Source organism: Periophthalmus magnuspinnatus, chromosome 13, assembly GCF_009829125.3.
Source record: "Periophthalmus magnuspinnatus isolate fPerMag1 chromosome 13, fPerMag1.2.pri, whole genome shotgun sequence".
In the NCBI taxonomy this organism is placed as follows: domain Eukaryota; kingdom Metazoa; phylum Chordata; class Actinopteri; order Gobiiformes; family Gobiidae; genus Periophthalmus; species Periophthalmus magnuspinnatus.
In genome coordinates this window covers 18,639,529-18,653,455 of record NC_047138.1, presented here as the reverse complement: position 1 = coordinate 18,653,455, position 13,927 = coordinate 18,639,529, and the positions used below count along the sequence as shown (strand labels likewise).

Genomic DNA, 13,927 nt, shown 5'->3' with positions numbered 1-13,927 from the left:
CTGCATTATGGGCAAGAATTAGACTGTTAGAGACATCACAGTCAAAAAGAGCAGTTAAAGCTCAGATGCAGGAAACAACACATTTCTTTACAGACTTTAGGGGGTCATGTATCTGTAGATGCTGTGATTACATAATTAAAAACAACAGTGCGGGACCCTCATTTGTGTTTTGTTGTGGAGATGTGCGGAAGGGTTTGGGTTAGAGAGTCTCATCTATAATAAACCTATAATATCTGTGACATTCTATACTCTATTGTCCTTTGAGCTGAGAGGTAGTGTGATTGAATTTCTCTCTTTAAATTAGATTTGATTTATTACAGTGTTTTTAGTTTCATGATTATTTACAATGCAGGTTCAGACTGAAGGCATCAAAACTATGAATGACACATGTAGTAAACTAAACTCCAATCATGTCTCATGATTCCTCTAAACAGCCTTTACCCATTGCTCTGCTGGATTCAACTAATGAATCTGACAAAAGCAAAGCTGCTTTGAGGAATCTGAAACTAAGATATAAAACATGTTAAAAGTTTTGAAAATATATATCTTTGCTGCATAGTTACATATATAACATATATACTTTATACATGTGTGGTTGTGTGTGTGCGTGTGTGTGTGTGTGTGTGTGTGTGTGTGTGTGTGTACAGTCTGAGTGCTCAGCTGGAGAGGGTGCTACAAAAGGGAGCTCCTCTGCTCAGGGAGATCTTGGTGGACTTTGCTCCGTTCCTGTCGCGCACTCTTCTGGGGAGCCATGGACAGGAGCTGCTCATAGAAGGTACTGCTCTGTCTTTCTCGTACTTTAAAACATGATTTAAACAACATACTTTCACTCTGGTTTAACACAGAATATAAAACAGCTCCTTCTCCGTCAAGATCCTCCATTTCACACAAACGAGCCCTGAAACTAGCTCATGTTTGAATAAATAACTAGCATCAACTCACTATAAACATAAAGTTAAAAGACAGTTATTTTAGTCACTTAAAAGTTGGCGTTGCTGTTGTTGTCACCTGCTGCACATGCTCACTCACTAGAAATATCTGCAGATGTCCGATTCCCATGGATCTCATGAATCTATAACATGAGCTTATTCAGAGCTGTTTGAGCTGCAGGCACGTACACATGCTCAAGCCTCTAAAACAAGCCTCTGGTGGTAAAAGCACATGTAGAGAGTGTGGCATCGTACGACCTCCGTAGCACAGGACACAAGTTAATGAGACGTTTGGAATCGCTGTTGCTGCAGTGTGCTCAGTAAACAGTAGTGTGTACTAAAAGGACATTGTGACTCAAACAGACAGAAGTGAAGGGAAAATGGGATTATTTGAATGTATATTAAAATTATTTAATTATAATTTTGACACATTAATTTTAGATTTTATTGGACAAGCCCCGGAACTTAACAGAAATCTTCAATGTGTTGAAGCACATTAAAAACATGATTTGTAGATATTTTTTCCAGACTGTTTGAGCCCCTCTGTATATAGTATGGTAGTATTCCAGAACAAACCCCCCTTCCCCTGCCCAGTGCATGTAAACAGCAGCCCGTGGCCCGACTCCTGTCTGCTGCTCCGGAGAACACAATGAAGGAGCCTGACAAGTGTGAATGCGTTAGCCTTTCACTCACAGCTGACAACCCAGAGAGGAGGCCACAGACAGGGGCAGAGGCAGGACCGACAGGCCCCTGTACCTGTCTGTCCACCCCTCTGCACACCTGCTTAACCCTGAGTCTGCCCTGACAGGCTCCAAAGACTGCACTGGATAAATATGCCAGATAAACGCTACCATCCTGACCCAAGGCACTAGAACCGTTTAGCAGAGGTTAGCTTGGAGAGGCGAGGAGACAGTACAGACGACAACAGTGACTCCATAAAAAATAAATAAATAAATGTTATAATACATAAAACAGAAATCAGAACAAACATGCTAATAATTATTTAGATACAATATTATTTCCTTCGAATTGGAAACCATGTTGTAATAAAGTGGACCCATCAGGCATTTTTATGGCTTTAATTCCCTTTAAACATGCTTTTGGTCAACTTGGGATTAGTATGTCACATTTTCTAACTTAAAATAATGTCTGAATTTGGAAAACAGGCTTTATAAACTAAATGAACTACACTACACTAACTACACTTCTGTCTATTGCTGGGTACTTAGATGTCAGAGCACCTTCTTCTGTCAGCGTTAGAACAATGACAAAAATGAGCCCATTCAGCTGCTAGGCTAATTCTGCTTACTATTTTTTTTTAGCTGTGAACAGTTTGACCACAGAGATATGGAACTGTTTGAGTGGTTGAACAAGTCAAGACATTATCAATGGGATTATTGAAATAAGTGTGAATGAAGCTAAATATAACTGGAGGTATGTTTTTGCAAGGTTGCACTGCACTTTTCTTCCCCCTGTACTATATTTTGTCCTTGAAAATGTCTCCACACTTTGCTTTACTGTTTATTTGACAGCAGATGAATAGACACTTTTACTCCCACCTGTTAAAGCAGCTGGGTTTAAAAAAAACTTGGATTGGAACCTTAGATTCAGAGCACATCTTTCATTATTAAAACTATAAAAACACCTTTAATTATTAAAACTGTATAAACAGGGAGGTCATATGTTTATAGACGTTGTGATCACATAACTAAAAATGTCCCGGAAAAGTCCTGGAAAATTATGTTAAGCAAAGTGTGGGAACCCTGTTAGTTTTGTCCAAGCTGAACTCATTCGGATGAAGGGTCCCCGGGTGCCCACTGCTCCACTGCTCCCAAAGGCCAGTGGCACTGAGGCATGGGTCAAATGCAGAAAAATTTCCCTTAGCTTAAACTTCCTTTACCTCTTGACCAATCACCTCTTAGTAATCTTCTTTTGCCATCTCAGCCACATCCCTCATTCATCCTTCAACGCATCTCCAACGCAACAGCAGAAACATCAGCCTCCTCGTCCTCTTCACCCTCATCTTCAACATCACCGGGGTCAACCTCCTTCTTCACCTGCGCCTATCAGGTCATTCTTTACAGTATTCATCTGAGCTCATCTTATGCTCGTCAAAAGCACCACTGACCCAGTTTCAAAGTGAGTTTTTGTACAGATTTTGGTTCAGAACTATTCTCTGGCATATTTACACTATCATATGTGCTATAACTAATGAGTTATTTTTATTTATTTTTAATTCATATTTTGCTAAAAAATTGGGCCTTTCAGCCAGCACACATTTTCAGGGATCGAGTTCTGGAATTTCACCATTTGTGAAGAAAATATAGAGCATTTTAAATTTGGGGGGTAGTTATATAGCATTTAGTTATTTTAAATATCTGAAGTGTAAAGATCGTATACAATATGTAACATAAGTCCTTAGAAATTACACTACAGCAAGTAAACAATTAAAGATGGGGTATTACACTTATATGGGGTATTAAAAAGGGGGTATTTGACTTCTATGTTGTATTAAAGACGGGGTATTTTACATCTATGTGGTATTCAAGAAGGGGTATTTTACTTCTATGGGGTATTAACTGTAACACATAACATATTTAGATCACCATGTTCCTTTTATGTTTTTTGAAATGGCTATGCTCGCCCATGGCTATGGTTTTTGATGCTCTCAGTCTCCCCTTCCTTTTTGCTCTCCTCACTAAGTCACTCCCCCTGCAGAGTGCTATCACAACACAATCAGCGTTCATCCCACTAATGAAACTACTGCACATCACATCAGGTCTGTCAAATTGCTGTGTATAGATTTGTATCATGTTTTTGTTTATGGAGAATTGTCCATAAACGCATCATGCATAGGAGCATGCTTGATGTAGGCTTCTGGGCGGAGCCTTGGACAGAATCGTACTGCAAAATAAGGGTTCGAATAGGGCCTGGGAGAGATCGTTGGATTACTCAAACATGCATGAATGACATCTAAAACCTTTTCAGGCATGTTCAACTGTATAACCATACATTTTGTATAATACCCCCTCTTTAAAATACAATTTTATGAAAAGCAAAATAGAAGATTAGTATTTTTTTCTGGATTACTATACACTTTAGTACATTAGCTACATTTTCTTTTTAGTTTTGTGCTAACTTCCTGTATGTGACACCCTAGTCGTCCCTCTCTCTCCGCTGTCTCCCTGCAGCTTGCTCGCTCACACTTGAAACACTGTACTGTGGTGCAAAGGCGTTCCATTTACCAGTAATTACCAGCCATCCATCAGCGGGTCAATGGGCTGAGGTCAAGCCCGCCGTGCCCCCCGTTGTGCCCCCGCCCCCCCTCGGGTCACCTCTCTGACCCCCCTCACCTCTCCTCCACCCCTCCTCCTAACACACTGGTCACTGCAGCCATTATGTACAGCACCCTGGACTTTGCACTCGGAGCGGGTCAGATACACTGCAAAAAGGAAACAGTTATACAGGCTTAAGGCAGCCGTGGAGAAGTGGGATAAGAGTTTGACTTTGAACTAGAGGGTTGAGGGCTGTAAGTTTAATTTCTGCTCAAACATGTGGTGTTGACCCTTCCAGATAGTAATGCTAATGTGGCTGGTTGTGACATCTGGTGTATATGCAAAATAAGTAAGTACCTTTTATTTAAACGTATGTAGTATCCTGCTATTGGTTCTCCTTTTCTGATTGGTTCATTTATTTTTGTAACGCCCAAAATCACAACAACAGTTGTCTCGAAGGGCGTTCATGTTTTGGTTGATGGGGGAAACCGGAGTACCCGGAGGAAACCCATCCAGACACGGGGAGAAACATGAAAAACTCCACACAGAAAGGCCTGGTGACCCGGGGATCGAACCAACCTTCTTGCTGTGAGACATGAGTGATGGCACTCAGTCACCGTGCCGCCAAGACACAAAAAACAAAACAACAGGAAGAATCAGACACAACAAGAAAAATCAGACACAACAGGAAAAATCAGACACAACAGGAAAAATCAGACAACATAAGAAATCGGCCAGGAGACCAGACGAGGAGGAGGAGAGCCGGGCGAGGAGGAGGAGAGCCAGGCAAGGAGGAGGTCCAACTGTCATCGGGGCATCTGAAAGAGATACACTCCACAGGGGGAGTGGGACAGGGGACAACATGTGAATAGCATTGCTGATGAGAAAATAGGGCAAAGTAGAGGATAGTGCTCAGGTTGCCATACTTCCCCCAGCTAGTTACTCCTACTGCAGCTTATCTTATCCCGGGTTTTAATAACCCTAACTCCCTCACTAAGTAACCTGGTCATACGCTATACCGAAGAGGAAGGTTTTAAGCCTGGTCTTAAATACAGAGACTGTGGGGGCCTGTTTAACATCAGCAGGGAGTTGATTCCATAGCACAGGAGCTTGGTAACTGAATGCTCTCCCTCCCACTGTACTTTTGGACACTCTAGGAACCACTAATAGTCCTGCATTCTGAGAGCGGAGTGCTCTGTTTGGCTGGTACGGGACAATAGCATCTTGCAGATAGGATGGGGCCATACCGTTTAGGGCTTTGTATGTCAGGAGGAGGACTTTGAATTTGATTCGACAGGAAGCCAGTGCAGATATTTTAGTACAGGACTGATGTGGTCTCTTCTTTTAGTTCCTGTTAGGACTCTGGCCGCTGCATTTTGGACCAACTGGAGGCTCCTTATAGTACTTTTGGGGCAGGCGGCAAGCAGGGAATTACAGTAATCAAGTCTGGAAGTAACAAATGCATGGATGAGTTTTTCAGCATCGTTTTTAGGTAAAATATTTCTAATTTTAGTTATATTTCGCAGGTGAAAGTATGCGGTTTTACAAGCTAGGTTTATATGGGCTGTGAATGAGAGATTATGATCAAATAGGACTCCAAGATTTTTTACAGTAGGGCTAGAAGCTATATTCACATTGTCGAGTGAGAATATCTGGTCTGACAGAGAATCTCTTTGACCTTTGGGACCAACGACAATGACCTCTGTTTTTTCAGGATTTAAGAGCAGGTAATTCAAGGTCATCCAGGTTTTGATGTCCTTCACACAGGCACTGAGTTTATCTATTTGATCAGTCTGATTTGGTTTCATTGATAAGTACAGCTGAGTGTCATCAGCGTAGCAGTGAAAATTAATGCCATGTTTTCTGATAATGTTACCCAATGGCAACATATACAGAGTAAATAGGATTGGACCAAGCACAGATCCTTGTGGAACACCACAGGCTACTTTAGAACAGGGAGAGGTGCTCTGGTTTATACTAACAAACTGGTACCTATCTGATAGATAGGATTTAAACCATTTGAGGGCGGTCCCTCTGATTCCAATGTCACATTCTAACCTCTGCAGTAGAATGTTGTGATCAATGGTGTCAAACGCTGCACTGAGGTCCAGTAGGACCAGGACTGAAGCCAGCCCGTTATCAGCAGCTAGTAGTAAATCATTTGTTACTTTAAGCAGTGCAGTCTCTGTGCTGTGGTGAGCTCTGAATCCAGATTGAAATTTTTCAAATATATTATTGTCCTGCAGGTGGCGGCAGAGCTGTTTCACCACAACTCGTTCTAGAATTTTTGAGAGGAAGGGAAGATTAGAGATAGGTCTATAGTTGACTAATTCATCAGGATTTAGGTTAGGTTTTTTCAAAAGGGGTTTAATCACAGCATACTTAAAGGACTGAGGAACGTAGCCATTTTCTAACGACATATTTAATATGTTATGGATGGAATCTATTATTAGGGGGAGGGCTTCTTTGAGGAGTCTGATTGGAATAGGGTCGAGCAAACAGGTTGATGGTTTTGACGACATGATGACTGAGGTAATCTCCACCTCATCAACAGGAGTAAATTTGATTGGTTGGTCATGTAAACTACAAAACTGTGTATCTTGGTACACAGAAAAATATTAAGGGTCACGGCAGCGTCACGTCTTTTTGTCCAATCAGGCACATTGTTACTAAGAATTATGGGAAAACTGCCTGACACTATCCCAGGCATCACAGTGGCAGAGAGGACTAAGTGCGTGGGGCTTCAAACTACATGTTCCTGACTCATGGTTAGAAATCAGGTACTGACCCTTTAAGTACATTTTATGTGAGAATCGCCCTCTAACATGTGTGTTGAGTTTGTACACGTCTTGAACAAAGCTTTGACCTCTCCAGCGCCACCCTGTTGTCTGTTGCAGTGTTAGCAGCTAAGCGTCCTGGGACCAGATTGTGGACAGTATGTGATGTGTGACCCCATGTTTACACAGCGGCCCAGGGCTGACCTTTTGTTACAGTACTGAGCGATCGGTCCACGGGTTAGCCCAGCCAGACATAAGAGTCAGATGCTCCGCCGACCCGCCCACCCCTGCACCTGCCCACCCCTCCACCCGCCCCATGTACTGTGGACAAACTGAACACACTGGGTTTGACCATGCTTAAGCCAGAGTGGGGTGTTATGAGGCTAAACGCGGGGCAGGAGGGGGCAGGAGGGGCAGGAGGAGTTCCTGAAGAGGTTTACACTGCAAAAATGAAAACCAACAGCAGGTAAAATGAGTAGAAATTCGAATATTACAATGCATTATTATAATTAATGCTCTGTATGATCCTGGTATTTTTAGTTCACTATTTTGTCCATAAATCAAGATATGAACAGTAATAACGGACAAATCTGGTGCCTTCTTTTCCCGAGGTCGCTCCCACTAGTGTTAGCAACAGGTTTCATTGACAGCATTGCTCTCTTTCTCTGTCTCTTCCTCTCTCACAGTCAGGAGTGAAGGGATGGAAGCAGAGAAGAGAAGAAGCAGAGCCCAGTGTCAGCCATTGTTTCTGCAAATGAGCAAAGAGAAAGAGTAAGAGGAGAGAGAGAGGGAGGGAGGGAAGGAGAGAGAAAGAGACAATGAGACAGAGAGAGAGAGGAGAATTGAGAGAGAGACAAAGATGAGAAGAGAGGTGAGCGAAAGATTTTTTTCAGATCTCTTTTGTATCTGTGTGAGAGAGGGAGGGATGGAGAGAAAGAAGAAAAGAGATAGAAGATGAGTTAGAAAAGGAGTGAGGGAGAGATAGGAGGAGAGAGGGAAAAGAGACAGAGGAGGAGAGTGAGAGAAAGACAGGAGGAGAGAGATGGGGATAGAGAAAGGAAGAGTAGATGAGAAAAGTGGAGTGGATGAGAAAGAGAGGAGGAGAGGGCATAGAGAGAAGAGGTAGAGAGAGAGATAGGGGATAGAGAGAGGAAGAGAAGGTGGAGGAGAGAGACAGAGGAGGAGAAAGAGATGGGGGATAGAGAGAGGAGGCGCGAGAGAGAAGAGGAGCAAGAATTGGGGAATAGAGACAAGAAGAGGAGGAAAAGAGAGCGATAGGGAGAGAGGAGAGAGACAGAGAGGGGGGAGGAGGTGTGAGTGTGTGCTTGTTAACACCATGTCTGTCTCAGCAGATGTAAATTATTGTGTGGAGGTGAAGACAAAACTGGAAGTTGATCTCGGGGATGAAGTACAAGGCTTCATTTGGACTCAGATTCTCCTCATGCTGCAAACGTGAACACGCTTCACCCTTTTGTGCCAAACGTTTCAATAGTTAATTTGATTTTTAATATTCATGGGTGAAAAAATTTCATTTGGCAAACAGTAAATACACATTTGATTTGACACAGAATAAGTGCACATATGTACATGGAGGGAGCATTTCATAACTATCAGCTTGATACGCTTTTCTGAAATAACAAATTTGCTCAGTTTGCCTTTAGTTATACATTGTTAACAATGATAAATGATAATCATCTATATGAAGACACTGCCCCTCCCTGAACCGCCACCTTAACGTGGTGGAGGGGTTTGAGTGCCCGAATGATCCTGGGAGCTATGTTGTCGGGGGCTTCATGCCCCTGGTAGTGTCACCCATGGCAAACAGGTCCAGGGGGACGGGTCAGATGAAGAGTGGTTCAGAAGCCCCTTATGACGAGTGTAAAAACAAGGCCGTTTACGTCGCCCGGACCGGCATTACCGGGGCCCCACCCTGGAGCCAGGCCTGGGGTGGGTGCTCGACAGCGAGCGCCTGGTGGCCGGGCCTTTCCCCACGGGGCCCGAAGGAGTGACGTGGGGCCGTCCTCATGTGGACCCACCACCCGCAAGAGGATCCGTAAGGGGCCGGTGCTTGAAGATCTGGGCTGCAGTCGAAGGCGGGGGCCTCGACGACCGGATCTCTGGACATGGAGACTGGCTCTGGGGACATGGAATGTCACCTCGCTGGGGGGGAAGGAGCCTGAGCTTGTGCGGGAGGTTGAGCGTTACCAACTAGATATAGTCGGCCTCACCTCCACGCACAGTTTGGGCTCTGGAACCCAACTTCTTGAGAGGGGCTGGACTCTCCATTTCTCTGGCGTTGCCCGCGGGGAGAGGCGGCGAGCTGGTGTGGGCTTGCTCATTGCCCCACAGCTCAGCCGCTTCGTGTTGGGGTTCACTCCGGTGAACGAGAGGGTCGCGTCCCTGCGCCTTCGGGTCGGGGACAGGTCTCACTGTTGTGTCGACCTATGGGCCAAACAGCAGTGCAGAGTACCCGGCCTTCTTGGAGTCCCTGGGAGGGGTACTAGACAGTGCACCAACCGGGGACTCCGTTGTTCTCCTGGGGGACTTCAACGCCCATGTGGGTAACGACAGCGACACCTGGAGGTGCATGATTGGGAAGAACGGCCTCCCTGATCTGAACCCAAGCGGTGTTTTGTTATTGGACTCAGTTTGTCCATAACAAACACCATGTTCAAGCACAAGGGTGTCCATCGGTGCACGTGGCACCAGGACACTCTAGGTCGGAGGTCGATGATCGACTTTGTTGTCGTGTCATCTGACCTCCAACCGCGTGTCTTGGACACTCAGGTGAAGAGAGGGGCTGAGCTGTCAACCGATCACCACCTGGTGGTGAGTTGGATCCGCTGGCGAAGGAGGAAGCCAGACAGACCTGGCAGACCCAAGCGTATTGTAAGGGTCTGTTGGGAACGCCTGGCAGAGCCCTCTGTCAGGGGGGTCTTCAACTCACACCTCCGGGAGAACTTCTCCCTGATCCCGGGGGAGGTTGGAGACATGGACTCCGAGTGGGCCATGTTCTCCACCTCTATTGTCAATGCGGCCACTCGTAGCTGTGGTCGTAAGGTCTGTGGTGCTTGTCGCGGCGGCAATCCCCAAACCCGGTGGTGGACCCCGGAAGTAAGGGATGCCGTCAAGCTGAAGAAGGAGTCCTATTGAGCCTTGTTGGCTCGTGGGACTCCTGAGGCAGCCGATTAGTATGGGCGGGCCAAGCATGCCACAGCTCGTGCGGTTGCAGAGGCAAAAACTCGGGGTTGGGAGGAGTTCGGGGAGGCCATGGAGAAGGACTATCGGACGGCCTCAAAGAAATTCTGGCAAACCGTCCGACACCTCAGGAGGGGGAAGTAGTGCTTTACCAACACTGTTTACAGTGCGGGTGGAGAGCTGCTGACCTCGACTGGGGATGTTGTCGGGCGGTGGAAGGAATACTTTGACGATCTCCTCAATCCCCCCGTCATGTCTTCCGAGGAGGAAGCAGAGACTGGGGACCCGGAGGCGGACTCGTCCATCACCCTGGCTGAAGTCATTGAGGTGGTTAGCAAGCTCTTCGGTGGCAAGGCTCCGAGGGTGGACGAGATCTGTCCCGAGTACCTCAAGTCTCTGGATGTTGTGGGACTGTCTTGGCTGACACATCTCTGCAACATCGCGTGGCGGTCAGGGACAGTACCACTGGAGTGGCAGACCGGGGTGGTGGTCCCTCTGTATAAGAAGGGGGACCTGAGACTGTGTTCCAATTACAGGGGAATCACACTCAGCCTTCCCGGTAAGGTCTACTCCAGGGTACTGGAGAGGAGAATCCAACCGATAGTCGAACCTCGGATTCAGGAGGAGCAGTGTGGTTTTCGTCCCGGTCGTGGAGCACTGGACCAGCTTTATACTCTCCATCGGGTCCTCGAGGGTTCATGGGAGTTTGCCCAACCAGTCCACATGTGTTTTGTGGATTTGGAGAAGGCATTCGACCGTGTCCCTCGTGGTGTCCTTTGGGGGGTGCTCCGGGAGTATGGGGTCCGGGGCCCTTTGCTAAGGGCTGTCCAGTCCCTGTATGACCGGAGCAGGAGCTGTGTTCGCATTGCCGGCAGTAAGTCAGACCTGTTCCCGGTGCATGTTGCAAGGGCTGCCCTTTGTCACCGGTTCTGTTCATTATATTTATGGACAGAATTTCTAGGCGCAGCCAGGGGCCGGAGGGGGTCTGGTTCGGGAACCACAGGATTTCATCTCTGCTGTTTGCAGATGATGTTGTCCTGATGGCTTTGTAGCATGTATAATGTTGCAATATGATAATCATATAATAACTACCAATGATAATAATAGTTCAATAAAATAGGCTAGGATCAGAAGATATAGGTCGGCTCGGAGGAAAATTGGGTGCTCAATGAAAACCAAACTCAAATATTGGAGTTGAGCTCAGTTGTAATGTTATTTACAAAAGTGCCATAGACAAACAGACATTATGTACAACAATTTACAAGATGTGTGTGTGATGCAGAACAAAAATGGATCCAATGCATTGAAGGAGTTATTTAGGTTGAGTGCGCAAGCTGAGATTTTCCCCCACGGTTCATAAAAAGAGTTCATAATCCACGTAAGCGCAAAAAGGGTCCATAAATCCACATTGGCGCAAAAAGAGTTCAGATTTGGAGGATCGGTGAACCAGTTGTCGGTCTGTGCAATACTTGCCAAGTCCAGAACACTATCACCAGCAGAGATTGTTGGTGTGCGTGCAAGTGTGTGTGTGGGGAGCGGCTTCAGCGCCTCCTACCGCACTGGCGGATGGGCGCACTCAATATTTGTCCAGGCTTGAGGCCTTCTAGCTCGCCATCCAGTTCTGGAACCCTGGAACCTGGCCTGTACAAAACAGGACCAGCAATAAGTAATATCATAAACCATGTATCACAGCTAAGTTACAAAAAGTAACTGACAGTGCAACAATGTCACAATAAATCATCATAATGATCATAATTCAAATCCATGTACATGTATAAATATTTGTTTCGTCACAGAGTACTCTTTGTATAAAGGTCATATCATTAGCACAATAATTCAAAGTGCATCAAGCTTTAAATAGTAAACATTACTCAATTGTTTCAGTGCTAACATTATGTAGGAAGTGTCAATAATTCTGTGCAATATATATATAATTCTGTGCAATATATATATATATATATATATATATATATATATATTAATGCATTTCAAACAGTACAGAATAAATATATCATTTTAAGAAATAATTGTCTTTATCTTCATAGGACCAAGTGCAGCTAGCGCCAGCACCAGCTGACGGGTCCTTATCTTAATACAAAGGAGTGCTAGCATTAACATGGTAGCTCCAAACCAATAACAAGTCAGCACTCACCAGTTCCACTTAATGCAGTCACTCACAGTGCACCGTCACGCAGCAAGAGGCATCTAGAAAGGTTGGCAGCATAACAGTTACTTAGAGATCGTTTTAAGCCGAGATCAGTGAGTTTTAAAGGGCTAAATGCCTACCTGCAGCAGCTCAACCACTCCCGAGACCCACAACACTCGCGAGCCGTGTCGCAGCGCCATATTTAAAGAGACAGTGCGCACCAAATCTCGCAGTACATGTACGAAGTCTCGTGATATTTGCGACTTAGTCTTGGGGCAAAACCCAAGGCAGAGACGAACCGGGAGCAGAAAAATATGCGGGTTACAGCTTCATCGAGCCAGGATCTGCAGCAGGCACTGGGGCGGTTTGCAGCCGAGTGTGAAGTGGCTGGGATGAGAATCAGCTCCTCTAAATCCGAGGCCATGGTTCTCGACCGGAAAAAGGTGGTTTGCCCTCTCCAGGTGGGTGGTGAGTCTCTGCACCAAGTGGAGGAGTTCAAGTATCTCGGGGTCTTGTTCACGAGTAAGGGAAGGATGGAGCGTGAGATTGACAGGCAGATCGGTGCAGCGTCTGCAGTGATGCGGTCGCTGTATTGGTCCGTTGTGGTGAAGAAGGAGCTGAGCCGGAAGGCGAAGCTCTTGATTTACCGGTCAATCTACGTTCCTACCCTCACCTATGGTCATGAGCTCTGGGTAATGACCGAAAGGACAAGATCGCAGATACAAGCGGCCAAAATGGGTTTCCTCCGCAGAGTGGCTGGGCGCACCCTTAGGGATAGGGTGAGGAGCTCAGTCACACGGGAGGAGCTCGGAGTAGAGCCGCTGCTCTTACACATTGAGAGGAGCCAGCTGAGGTGGCTCGGGCATCTGCTCAGGATGCCTCCCCTAGGGAGGTGTTCTGGGCATGTCCCACCGGGAGGAGGCCCCGGGGAAGACCCAGGACACGCTGGAGGGACTATGTCTCTCGGCTGGCCTAGGAACACCTTGGGATCCCACCGGAGGAGCTGGAGGACGTGTCTGGGGTGAGGGAAGTTTGGGAGTCCCTGCTTAGACTGCTGCCACCGCGACCCGGCCCCGGATAAGCGGAAGAAAATGGATGGATGGAGACACTGATCATGTTAATTATTTCTCACAATTATCAACAATGAGCAAGGTGGGAAACAGATGTCAATATTCAGCACTTTAACTTTTTTAATCTTTATAATTGTTAAATTTTCAGATGATCACTTACATCACTACATCTCATAGGAAAAGTGTCCCATATTCACGAGCCACTGACAAACCTTTTTAACAAAACATGAACTATGTTGCACCATGTTATCAAAAAGTGCACCATGTTATCAAAAAGTTATCAATTATGTAATGTTAAAGAAAAATCTATTTACATATTTTTAAATAAATCTTGGTTGCTTTTCGTCGGTCTTGTGAAAAAAGACTTGTTTATCCAAAACAATAAAAATTTATTTAGCTCAGGCTTTTTCTGCCTGAGCAAAAGGCTTTGCCGTTGCCACAGTCGCCCTGCAGATGAGACACATGCAGGTTTCTTTTACAGTCGTAAAATTTTTTGTGAAAGTGATCTTTTTTTTTTTTCTGCCATGTTTTT

At 45.6% G+C, this 13,927-nt stretch overlaps 1 protein-coding gene across 1 annotated transcript in view; it reads left to right on the top strand.

Annotated features, from left to right (window-relative positions):
• Positions 1–13,927, top strand: part of LOC117379826 (neurobeachin-like) — a 398,145-nt gene that overhangs the window by 171,844 nt on the left and 212,374 nt on the right. Inside the window, 1 exon segment of the mRNA XM_055226208.1 lies at positions 648–775. Coding sequence (XP_055082183.1) covers positions 648–775 — 128 coding nt within the window.